Raw genomic sequence first — 12852 nt, forward strand, 5'->3', positions numbered from 1 at the left:
GTGTACAGGGCAAACAGAAAATAGGAGTTTCCAGGTGCTTACCGTAGTGGTGGTAGGGCAGCGGCTCGCCCATCGAGAAGGTCATCGCGAGCACCAAGGCCGAGTAGCACATCTTCTGATGTTCTGTAAGAGGAAGACAAAACAAAACCAAGACATGAGGAAGTGCCCTAGAGAAGCGAGTATCCCTGCTGGGGATGGGGCAGGAAGGGTACTTCTGTCAAGATGTAAAAAACAAAAACACGAGGGAGTCCCCTGTGGACTTCATCAGAGCCTAGATTAAAAGACTTTGTAGACACAATATTTGCTTTCAACATTATTAGGGTACGGAAAAGGCTCTGAACGCTGTACTCGATATTTAACAGGACTCTATCATAAAATCAACAAAGCAAGCTTCTGATTGGAAGACAGCTCATTCAAGACAACTAAGCATTGCTTCTCGCCCACACCACAATCCTACATAGAATGTACCATGATCAACAGTAAATCACAAAGAGAAGACACGATCAACACACACAAAAACCACCAAAGTGCAGGTAACCACGACAATACCACTTCGTAAAGCTCCAAAGTGTTACCCTCACCATCGCTAAACTCTCAAACCTAGTCAACCCCTTAAGGCTATGTTCTGTTAAGACATCAATCCACGGAACGTCATCAATGCCGCCCTCACCCAAGGGACTCTCAACCCCGGACAGGAGTGGAGGGGTGGCGTGGCAGAGAAGTAGGGTGAGAGAATGGACAGAGAGCACACAGTAACATGTGTATCCTACTTTCCTCACCCACTACCTCATCTGCTCTGCTGTCCCATCCCTTCCTGCCACCCACCCCAACACAAGGCCAGGCTCAATAACCTTCTCAAGTTCCATCGGCGAGTACCAAAGCTAGACAAATGATTCCACTCCCTCAAACACTTCCTCATCACTCGCCTCCAGGAGGGCCTTAACACGCTTACATCAACCTCTGCCCCCGCCTCCCCCGCAGATGTCAGCATCTGGCTGAACCCTGAACCAATCCACTTCCTTTTCGCTATCTAAATGGGTAAAACATGCCCAAGTTGGTTTCAAAGGATGAGGTGAGACCAGCTCCTCTACCCTGGCACCAGCTGGCACCCTCAGGGTGAAGTATCCAGATGTTCTATGGTGCATACAATTTTCTGATGGGAAACGTCACATGCATGATTCCTACTTTGGCAAACGCAGCTTGTGAGTCCTATTTTTATTGTATTGGTGACAATGCCTTAATGGTCCTCCAAGGAGGGGCAGGGTAACTTGTGATATATCCCTACAGAAATGCATGTAAAACCGAATGCCTTTTTAAGGTCTAGCTTGGTGGCACAACGCCAGACAATTAGGCGAGAATCCCCAGGAAAGGGGCTTTGACTCTGCTGACATATTTGGAGCCAGGAGTACATTTTTTTTAGCAGAAGTTGTGTGCTACCACAAAGAAGGGCTTGTCCTCCATGCGGCTGTGATCATTATGTTTATTCATCCGGCTACCTTAGCTTGAACTTTCAGGGGCACACATGACATTGCAATGCTATTTAAGTGTCTTAGATAACTAGCTAATTCAGTATGTTTTTCTCTGGCAGCAGAACAGGCAGGAGGCGGCAATCATTAACCTACATGGATTTTTATGTCTGGCTTGACAGTGCGACTGCCACCTGGTATTTTAACCTACACCAATATGATTCTACAGTTCTTTTTTTTTTTTTTTTTTTTTTTTTTTTTTTTGGAAAACCTTTATTGAGTCTTCACAGATTAGTACACAGCACGTCGCCTACAACCCAACCGGGCCGGCCGCTAACATAGCGTATAAGCAACAAATATGCAGTAACACAGTACATGCTGTCGTGAGGACTTGAGGATAAAGCACCAAAAGGAAATTGTGAAGAAGGAGTTGCGAATGGTCCTTGCCAAATTATGAGGTTTTCGTTTTTTGTTTAATACCTAAAAAAGGAAAACATTAAAACTTCGGGAAATCACGTTGCCATCGACACAGGAAACTGAATGCCATTCAGGTGGAAATGTGCCTCTGAGTCCATTCAAATTGCGCTTTTCACATTTTGGCAAATACCGTAGCAATTGCCCCATTCCGTTATATCGCCCCCATCCAGTGCAGCCCCTCCTCCCACCATCATGCCCTCCCTTCTCATTCACTCGTCCTCATCCGACTCCAGTGTGTCCCCTTCAGGGAGTGGCTCACAAATCTCACCCCGGTAAACATTCCATGGGGACCAAACTTTGTTCCACTTGGCCGGGCACCCCCTGGATAAATACACCGCCCGCTCCGTGACCATGGTCCTATCCATATTCACACACCATTGGGAGGCCTTCGGCAGATCTGCCACCCCCCAACGCTGTGCGATGTCCCTCTTCGCCATCATCATACCAATCGTTACCCAGAGGCGACCATGTCGGGACAGGTCAGTTGGTTCCCACACATTAAGAAGACAGCGACGTGGTTCTGGAAGCACGGAGACCTCTAGGACTTGTGAGACGGTGCGCATGACCTGACACCAATATGTTTGTATAAGGGAGCAGTCCCATAATGTATGGAGTAGTGTGCCCTCCTCCCCGCAGCCGCGCAAGCAGAAGGGGTCAGGGGCTCGCTGTATGTGGTGAAGCAATGTCCTGGTGTAGTATGTCCTGTGCAGAACCTTGAGTTGGATGAGTCTCATTCTAGAGGATATGCCCGCCTCTTTAGGGGATGCCAGTGCCTCGTTCCATTCGTGTTCATCCATCTCCCCCACGTCCTGCTCCCATTTTCCCTTAAGAGGCACTAGCGGGTCTGGGGAATTATTCAGGAGTTTCCGGTAGGTAAGGGAGGTGGCCTTCTCCACCATATAGTCAGTTAGGAGGCGATCCTCTAGCGGGGACGACTCTGGGAGAGTTGACCCCACCGGAATAACCGCCAGCAGAGCATGACGCACTTGAACATACCGATAGGTTTCATGTGGTCCCATTTCGTAGAGTTCCTTCAGGCGGTCGAACGTGATGACAGCCCCATGGTCCCACATGTCTCCCACTGTTGAGATGCCTATGTCATCCCAGCGGGAGAACCCCTTGCTGGTCCGAAGGTTGCCCAGAGCACGTGAATCCCAAAGCGGGGTGAGCTTAGTGATAGTATCTTTCCAGCCTAGCGCAGCGGTGGCTGCGTGCCAGACGGAAACTGTGATCTTAGTGGGCCCCCTCAACAACCTGAGTTTACGCTTGTCGTAGAGCGGGGCCAGCAGGGTACCCGCCCCTAGCTGGGCCCGATCCGCCTGGAATGCAGGGTCCGACTGTGATGCATGCAGCCATTGATTAATCGGTCTAAGCTGAGCCGCCCAATAATAAAGTTGAAGGTTAGGGAGTGCGATGCCACCCTCGTACCAACCTTTACAGAGCTTGGCGTGAGCTATCCGTGCCGGGCGATTGTGCCATAGTAGACTAGTGACCACTGCCGCCACCCTTTTGAAGTACCTGGGGGGCACCGCAAAGGGGGTGTTGTCCAGAATATACAGAAAGCGGGGCAGGGATTTCATCTTAAAGAGGGCTGCTTTTCCCAGCATCGTTAGCGGTAATCCTGCCCAGAAGCTCGCATCTCGCCTGAGGCGGTCCAGCGGCGGCTCCAAGTTCAACTTTTCAAATTCCGCCGGGTCACTCGTAACATGAACACCAAGATATCTAAAGGACGTGCCGGCCAACCGCAGGGGGCAGTCAGAGCCAACCGCGGGTGGGCCGCCCGCCAGGGTGTATAGTTCAGATTTAGTCCAATTAATTGTGTAGCCCGACACCTCCCCGTGGGCATTGCAGATACTTAAAAGAGCCGGGATGCCATGGTCAGGGTCCGTCAGGTATACAAGCATATCATCCGCGTAGAGCGAAATGCGGTCCTCCCAGCCCCCCCTCCATTGTATCCCCTTGAGCAAGGGGGTGGTCCTAATGCGGATTGCCAAGGGCTCTAGCGACAGTGCAAATAGTAGGGGGGAAAGAGGGCAGCCCTGCCGAGTGCCGCGTTTGAGCGGAAAGGAGCGCGAAATGTGGCCATTCGCCACCACATGCGCTACCGGCATAGTGTACAGCAGTTTAATCCAGGATATGAAAACAGGGCCGAAACCCATGTACTGGAGAACCTCGAAGAGATACGCCCATTCAACCATGTCAAAGGCCATCTTGGCATCTAGGGCCAAGATGGCCGCTGGTTCGTCGAGTTCATCCGTTTTGGCCAACACCCCATGCACCCGCCGTAGATTGAGTGAGGTGTTCCTGTGGGGCATAAACCCGGACTGGTCTGGGTGAATTAGATCAGAGAGGTGGGGCAGGAGACGATTTGCCAGCAGTTTCGCCAGGATTTTACTTTCTGCGTTGAGTAAGGATATAGGGCGGTATGAGGAGCAGTCCTCCGGAGGTTTGCCAGGCTTAGGGATAGCCACTATCGTGGCCGTCCGTTGGTCTAACGGGAGTACCCCCGCAGTACGGCACTCCTCATACATTCGAAGCAGGTATGGGCTAATAACAGCAGTGCGGTCCTGGAACCATTCAATTGGAATGCCGTTTGGTCCGAGCGCCTTGCCCGTACGCAGGGCCCCAATGGCGATCCGCAGTTCGTCAGCAGTGAAAGGCGTCTCAAGCTCATCCGCCGCCTCGGGCAACAGCGCCGGGATGGGCAGATCATACAGTGCGCCTTGGGCCGCAATGGCCGTGACGTCCCGCTCCGGGGTGTAGACTTTCTCGAAGTGGGCAGCCAGCTCCTCTACTATCCGAGCTGGGTCCGTGTGAATGTTCCCCAGGACATCCCTGACCTGTTGGATCCCCTTGGCACTCCCGCCTCTTTTGTCTAGCCAGGCCAGCATTTTCCCTGCTTTGTCCCCCAAATCATACACTCGGTTCTGTGTGTCAGTGATGTGACCTTGGACAATGTGTCGAGCATGGTCTGTATAGAGACGCTGGGCCAGCGTGAGCGCATGCAGTGTGTCGTCAGTGGGGTCCGTTTCATGGGCCGTGGTTGCGTCACGCAGTCGTATCTCGAGCGCCGAGTGGTCCGCCGCCTGTTCTCGCCTATACGAGGTTATGGAGCTAATGGCTTGCTCCCTCAGGACAGTCTTATAGGCCTCCCATAGCACCTCAGCCGAGGCTGCGGTAGGCTCGTTCTCCATAAAGTAATGCGTTGTGGCGGTCTGCAGTGCTTTCCGGACCTTCGGCACCTTAAGATATGAGGCATGCATCGGGAAGATGCGGTGGCGTGAGCGTGTTTGTGAAGTAATGGTGAGAGTCAGTGGGGAGTGATCCGAAATGCCCCTTGGGTGAATGAGCACCTCTTCCACGCGCTGCAAACCATCCCCAAGCGCCAGAAAGTGGTCAATGCGGGACAGGCTATTGTGGACGGTGGAATGGAAGGTGTACTGTCGTAATGTAGGGTGGACGTGCCGCCATATGTCTACCAGCCCCAACGCTTCAAGGAACCTTTGGAATCTGGAGGGACCCCCGGGGAGAGCGGGTGCGGGGAACCTGTCGAGTAGTGGGTCGGCAGGGGAATTAAAGTCCCCGCCCAACAAGGTGTCACCCTCGGGGAGGGACAGTAGGAAATCGCCCAGGGCAGGCAGCATCACAGAGTGTAAGGACGGCGGGATGTACACTGATACTATTGTCAGGGGGCGCCCCTCCCATTGACCACTCACTGCCGCAAAACAACCCTGTGAGTCGGTTTTTATGCAATTGGTGATAAAAGTTGAGGATTTTCTAAGCAGGATACCCGTGCCCCGGGACCCAGTGGAGAATTCGGAGTGGGCCAACATTGAGTACCCCCGCCTGTCCAGGGCCTTGGTGGCAGTACCCATTAGATGGGTCTCTTGAAGGAGTATGAGGTCAGGTTTATGTCGCTTGACCTCGGACAGAACAAGGCCTCGCTTCACTTTATCACCCAATCCACGCACGTTCCATGCCAGAAGCTTGAGGGAAGAGCCGCCCAATCGCGTCTCACCCGCCTGCATCACGTTATGCTGCTCACCCACCACCATCGAAACTCAGGGGCCCGAACCCGCAGCACATGGCCCACCCTCCCAACATCGTTCCAGTAAACAGCACAGTACATTCTACATTGTTCCGACGATAGCATGAATTTCCCGTAAAACCAAACAAGTCCCCCCCCCAACACCCCCCACCCTGCCTCCCTGCCAAACGGACTCAAAACTGCCCGCCACCCCAACTTAGCAGAGCGCTTAACCCATAGCTGAAACAGAGTACTTGCACGTCGGGGGAGAGTGTCCCCCAAAGCAGGCGGTCCCTTTGCAGCCCTCGGGCGTCCGGGCCAGTGTCCATTAACGGCTCAGTAGCGAATCAGTGGGAGTAGAGTTCAGGAGTAACTCGATAGACCCTTGTGGTATCTTCATTTGCCGCCAGCCGCTCCCAATTGGTCCTGTGGTGGTGATCCATTCTCGCTGGTCCTGGATGGGGAGCGGGAGCCCCGCCGGCTCGTCCCCCCCGATCTGTTGCGTCGACGGTTAGAGGTGCGGTCCACTGTGCGCCAGCCATCCAGCCATTCCCTGGCATTCTCTGCTGAATCGAAAAACCAGACCTTCTTATCCGCTACCACTCGTAGCCGGGCCGGAAACAGCATGGAGTACGGTAGTTCTTGGTCGCGAAGCGACTTTTTAACTTCGAGGAAAGTCCTCCTCTTGCGGGTGACCTCCGCCGTGTAGTCGGGGAAAAATGAAATCCTTGAATTCTGGATTTGGATGGGCGGTGCCACCCTAGCGGCCTGGAGGACTGCATCGCGGTCTCGAAAGTTGAAGAGTCTCGCCAGGATGGGGCGCGGAGCTGCACCCGGGGTGGGCGTCCCGCCCGGGACCCGATGGGCCCGTTCTACTGTGAAGAAGTTTGATAGACCCTTCGGGGCCAGTTTGGTCTTTATAAGGTCTTCAACATATAGGTCCATGGCCCCCTTTGTTTCAGACTCCGGGACCCCCAAAATACGGACGTTGTTGCGTCTGGAACGCCCCTCCTGGTCGTCCAGCTTACTTTTCAAAAGTTTATTGTCCGCCTGCAGCCTCTCCATTGCCACCTGCAGGTCCGAAACGTCTTCTATCAAAGATTTGGTCACTACCTCCACCTGCTTCACCCTTTCGCTCATTTTCTGGAGGTCGGCTCTGATCAGGGTAACCTCCGCCGCGGTCGAACCCACCGTGGCCTGCACCTGCTCCAGTGTCCGTAGCACGTCGTCCAGCGTGGCCTTTTTTGCGCCGTCATTGTCAGAACCCTTCCCCAAAGATTTGCGCTGCTCAGATTGTGTGGCCGACTGGCCCTCATAGGCATATTTCCCGAGCTTCGCTTGAGCAGCGTTCTGCCGCTGTCCCTTCCCCGCCATTGCTGTCCAGTGAGACAAAGTCCAAGCTGGAACGGGCCGGAGGTCCGTCGCTGTCCACGGGGGGGAAGAAGGGAATGCAGGGGTGGGTTCAGTACTGGTGGGATGCCAACGTCCGCTGGTACTATGCAAGTGTCGCCGGCCGCCGCGGAGCTTTGGCGGCCTCGGCCAGTTCAGCAAAATGGCGTCTGGTGCCGTGCAGGACCTCCGGTCCGCGTCGAGCGCAGCCAAGGGCACAGATGCCCAGCGTCACCGTGTATTCCACGGGAGGGGTAGAGCAGCCGGCGGGGAAGGATCGCCAGCCAAAGGTGTCGGGCGATGGCGTCGTCGGCTACTTCCGGATGGTTGCGCCGGGGAGGATGAACTTCCGCCCGGCCTCAGGATTCATTTGACACCGATGCTCGCCTCGTGTCACCAGGCCCGTCTCGCCCAAGGGACGGAGATGAGGTTTCGCCCCGAATTCGGGGTCCAGGCACTCCCAAATTTTCTGCGCCGGTGCCGCTCGGTCACCGCACCCAGTACACCCTCTTCGGACTGAGTAGTGCGCGGATTGGCATGCGGATTGTTGCGGGAAGCCGCCTTGCTACGGGAGCCTCTCTAGGTTGCTGCCGCCATCATCGGCTGCTAGCCACGCCCCCCGATTCTACAGTTCTTTGATTCCACACAAGTACATCTCCATTCATCCATTTCCTTGCCATTTACTTCACATTACATACAACATTCCTTGAAGGCTAGACCTATTTGCATTGCCAATGCTTGTCTTCAACTACTCTGTTGAATTCAGTGTGTGCAGCAGCAACCAGAGGGCGAGTGGAAGACAGTAAGAAACCAGACCGAACTGAAGAAAAACAGAGGTAGAAGTAGCCAAGACGGATGTATTTGCCGAATCTTGCAGGTTGGAAGGAATTCAGTGTGCTCTCATCGGTACAGAGCTTTGTTTGCGGGTGGACTAGTTTGTGAGGAGGAGTTTGGAGGCCACAGTTCCTCAGAATGAGTTAAGCATTCTTAGTGACCACAGTGAATGGGATGGGAAAACTTCGTCAAGACTGAAATGGTCATCGAATGGCTGCTATTGCAGTAGAAGTCGTGGCGCGTCAGACTCCTGGTGGGCAAAAGTCTAATCCGGGTGACTATCATTGCCACCGCGTTGCAAGAGTCCGTTTCTTGAATTGCATAATGAGGATGGCAGGGTCTCTCTTCCAGTGATGTGTTTTTAGGTTTTTCTTCTTTCTTTGCACAACTTCACCTGGCTATGGAATGGGGGGCGTGGCGACAAGGGGGCATGTTCGCTGACTTTATGTCTTTGTGGGACTCAGGAGCTCTGTGTGTTGGGATTATCGACACTATGTATTTCAAAAAGACCCGATTTAAGACCTTGAAGGTTTTTCACTCTATTTGGTGCTCTTTGAAGCGAATATGTGGTGAACTTGTGCCCTTTAACCAGCTAACCTATCTGAGTTAGAACCCTAACTTGTACATGATTGTGATCATGAGATCTGGGAGAAGGCAAGACTCTGCACCTTGGGTCAACTTTTTGAGGACGGGGTCCTTTCTTTTGAAAATCTGCAGCAACAGTACTCTCTTCCACATACCAGCTTGTAAAAGTATCTTCTGGGTCGCCATTTTATATCTAGACTCGATGACAATGAGTTCCGGTCTTCACATTATCTTCTGTTGGACATGATAGTGAAGGCGCCAGTAAAAAGACATATTGGTTTAGTTTATAAACTAATTTATCTGTATGCCCGGGATCAGACAGAGGATCCATTCCAGATCAGGGCCATTAGATGGAGCGGAGCCAGTCAACACTAATGTTACTGCGGCGGAAATCAGATGTAGCAATGTGCTGGCACAAATGTTATGTTATGTTATACAGGGTTTTATATAGCGCACGGCTACTCGAAGAGTGTCCCGGGGCTTTGATTTGCACACCAATCTCATAACATAACAAGAAAAAAACAAATAAAAGACAGAGAAAAACCAAAAGAGCCCAGGAAAAAACTAAGAAGTAAAAAGCCAGGTTTTGAGCCCCTTCCTAAAAGCCAACAAGTTTGAGGTGCTGCGCAGGGCCACGGGCAGCTTATTCCACAACTGGGGCGCCAACAGTCTAAAGGAGCGGCCTCCAATGCGTGCCCTCCTAACACGAGGCACTGCAGCAAGAAACAGGGATTCTGACCTCAGCGGCCTAGCTGAATGGTAGAAGGTCAGCCTTTTTTGGAGGTATTTCGCTCCGGATGCGTGCAGAGCTTTATGTGCCAGAGTCAAGGTCTTAAAAATTATCCGCTTCCGGACAGGAAGCCAGTGCAGTGCCTCCAGGAGGCCCGAGGCTCTAGCACGACGGGATAGTCCAAAGATGGCCCGTGCTGCCGAATTCTGGACCACCTGTAACCGTTGAAGCAGATATTCTGGCAGTCCGAGATAGAGAATGTTAGAATACTCAATTCTCGAACCAATTATCGCCTGCACTGTGATCTTCCTGTGTTCCTCCGATAACAAAGTTATACATTAATAACCCAAATGGTTATTAATGTTCCTCAGGTTAAGGTGCACCATTTTAGACCTGTTAAAGATTTTACTATACCCCACGTCATCTTTATGCTATGAAGCATAAGGCGGACGACTGTTGATTCTACTATGGACGGGAGGGTGGTGACTCCATCCAGATTTGTGCTTCTTGCCCAATTTTGGGCTTGTACTGGGATTTTTTGGGGGCAAAATGAATAGTATTTTAAACCTCTGTGTAGCGGCCAAGCCGAAATGGATTATTCTCCAGCCCTCGCTGGATATCCCTTCTCAACTTTCCAGTCTGTACTTTTTTGCAATTTCTCTTGCCAGGTTGGTGGTGGCACAGTTCTGGTTATCTAGTGGAACATCAGATCCTTGGAATTGGTGTCGGGAATTTTTGAACATCGGCATGCTGAAGTTGACTTTGGTTGAGAACTAACAACATTGATGGAGGCGAGGGAGGGTCTTGGGATCCAATGCGGCTCTGGATGTCTTTCAGCGCGACAAAAAATGAAAAAAAAATGAAAATAACGAGATTTTATTCCCATTGTATTTTTCTGTGCTGGGGCAGTTTTGTGGAGAGGGGCTAGGCTGTGCAGGGGGGAGGAGTGGTGGCACCCTTCTAAGTGTGCGTGAATGTTTGGCTGGCCCTAACATTCATGCGCACTTTGCATGTTCTTCACCCAGGCTGTATTACAGCCTGGGTGGAGAAGATGCCCAGGCTTCCATTTACCCTCTGAGCGACGAACCACGGCACTCAGACCAATCACAACGCTGCATTGCAGCTTTGGGATTGGCTATGGGGTGCCTTGGTGCTTCCCAGTGATTGGCTTAGGGGAGCCTATCCTGCTTTCTGTTCCAACAGAAGCCAGGAAGAGGGCGGAAGAGAGGTGGGGGCCGACCGGTAGGTAAGTGATTTTTTTTTTCCTCCATCCTTCCCCGTCCCACTACTGATTCGCAGGAGCAGCCGTGCCTGAACACAATTCTTCACACCCTTATTATCCACAGACCAATGGACTACAGCAAAACAAAGGTAACAGTGGAATGAAAATCACCCACTCCAAAGGCCTAGGGAAATATGTCCCCAAAACTGGGGTTGCCCCGATCACTGTAACAGGTCACGGCAAAAAAAAAAAAAACAGGTGTCGCAGGTAGGAGAGGTGTGGTGCAGCGGTCAGAGCGACAAACTACGGAGCGCGGGACTCACAGTTTGTCTCAGGCACCGGTAGTAGCTCAGCATCATGTGACTTTGGGCATCAGCTCACAATCTCTCTGACGGCCCCCGGCGCCTTGAGACCATTAGGGGTGATTAGTTTGCGCTTTACAAATTCTAGATACATACATCCAGATATGGGTACTTAGGGGTGATTTCTACCACATATGAGAGCAGGTAGCCAGGCTGTCACTGGAGGCTGCAGGCAATCAAGATGGCAGCCCCCTCCTGACCTGCCCAACCCCAACGCAGCCTGAGGAGGCATTCCAGAATAAATGGCGAATAAAGCTCATAGGCTACAAAATGCTGCGGTTCAAAGGGTGGGGGGTGGGACCCAACCCCAGCCCCTGAGCCAGATGAAAGGCCACACCGGTCTCTGGCCCCCAGTGACTGAACATTTTACAATTTATAACACTGCACACGCCCCACAGAGCTCTTCACGGGCAGGACTCTGACTTTCTCATTTTAAGATTCATAAAGATACAACACTGCACTCTCCTAGGTTCGCACTACACAAACACATACATGCACTTCACAATCCAGCCGGAACCCTACAACCAAGGAGCACTAAAATCCTAGTGGTGGTGAATGATGTCCTAAAAAAAAAAAAATACAAAAAGTAATCCAAGATACAACAATGTGTTTCGCCCAGTATCACACAATTTGGTCAAGGAGAGAAGCCGAGATTAGATCTCCAGAGTAGTGGTTACACAAGTTGATGTCACAGTCATGAGAACACGTCGACAATTCTTAAAAACTGTAAAAAGAAAAACAGCTGGCGCTACCCATCAGGAAGTTCACAACTTTATCCAACACTTAACTTAATTAGTAGTGCCACTTTCTCGTTTCTAAGCGCCTGTGTCCCTCGCCCTTCCAGTCCTCCCATCACACCGTGTGATAAATATAGGAAGACGGTATTTGAAGAGCGTGGCCCGCGCCGGTGATTTTAATAAAGTCCCCTCCAAGGCCGCCTTCGTCTCCCCGTTTGTGTATAATTAACGAACCGAGCGAAAACATTAATCTCGGCGCCAAAAGGCGAAACTGGTGTCGGTTTTAGAAGGTTAGCGCCTCGTCATGGGCGCCTGGGCTCATGCCGTGTGACACTAACAAATGAGGAGCACACGGCGAGTCACGGGCAGCGCCGCGCACGACACCGCCCCGGCCGTGTGCGCGCCTAGGAGTGCAAGAGGGGGCGCACGGCAGCCGACAGGTGCCCCTCGGGCTGCGGCAAACAGTTAGCACCCCCCCCCCCCCCCTAAAAAAAGAAAAGATTTAAAGCCCATACGTTTAACCCATCTGGACACACAGGTCTATTTCACGGTATATTACATCCCCAAAAGACTTTTTAGGGAGGATTGCTGGGAGGGCTAAAGGCTAAAAAGTGAAACTAAACATTTGGAGCACTTTATATCGTGCGGTGGGGTAAAATATGTGAGGTGCAAGGTGGTTGATGTTGGACGGCATGAAAAGTGCCTTGTGGAGTAGTGGTAAGACATTGAGCAGTCTTGGAAGACTCACATTACAAGGGTGTCAAGTTGTGTTATGATGTGGCATAGCGAGGTGTAGTGAAATGTGTTGTGGAATGTTGAGGTATTTTGTGATTTGGTGAGGAGGGAGGCATATTCCTGCCAACTCACACGGTGCTACCGTGTGACAAACCATATCCGTTCCCATCACACGGTCTCTAGCCTGGCGAGGAGCCGATATCACACGGTGACAAGGGAAAACCAACTAAAAGCTACTGTAAACTACTGTAAAAAGTGGTTTTCCAGCTGGTTTTCTGAGGCTGTGCA

The 12852-nt window shown here is 51.9% G+C and overlaps 1 protein-coding gene across 2 annotated transcripts in view; it reads right to left on the reverse strand.

The window, feature by feature from the left end:
• The window catches only part of NCKIPSD (NCK interacting protein with SH3 domain), a 312878-nt gene that overhangs the window by 36356 nt on the left and 263670 nt on the right, over window positions 1-12852 (reverse strand). For both annotated transcript variants that reach the window (XM_086948742.1, XM_086948741.1), the window contains exon 9: window positions 43-123. In XM_086948742.1, coding sequence (XP_086804868.1) covers window positions 43-123 — 81 coding nt within the window. The remainder of the gene's footprint in view (window positions 1-42; window positions 124-12852) is intronic.

This window comes from Lissotriton vulgaris, unplaced genomic scaffold, assembly GCF_964263255.1.
Source record: "Lissotriton vulgaris unplaced genomic scaffold, aLisVul1.2 SCAFFOLD_410, whole genome shotgun sequence".
Lineage (NCBI taxonomy): Eukaryota > Metazoa > Chordata > Amphibia > Caudata > Salamandridae > Lissotriton > Lissotriton vulgaris.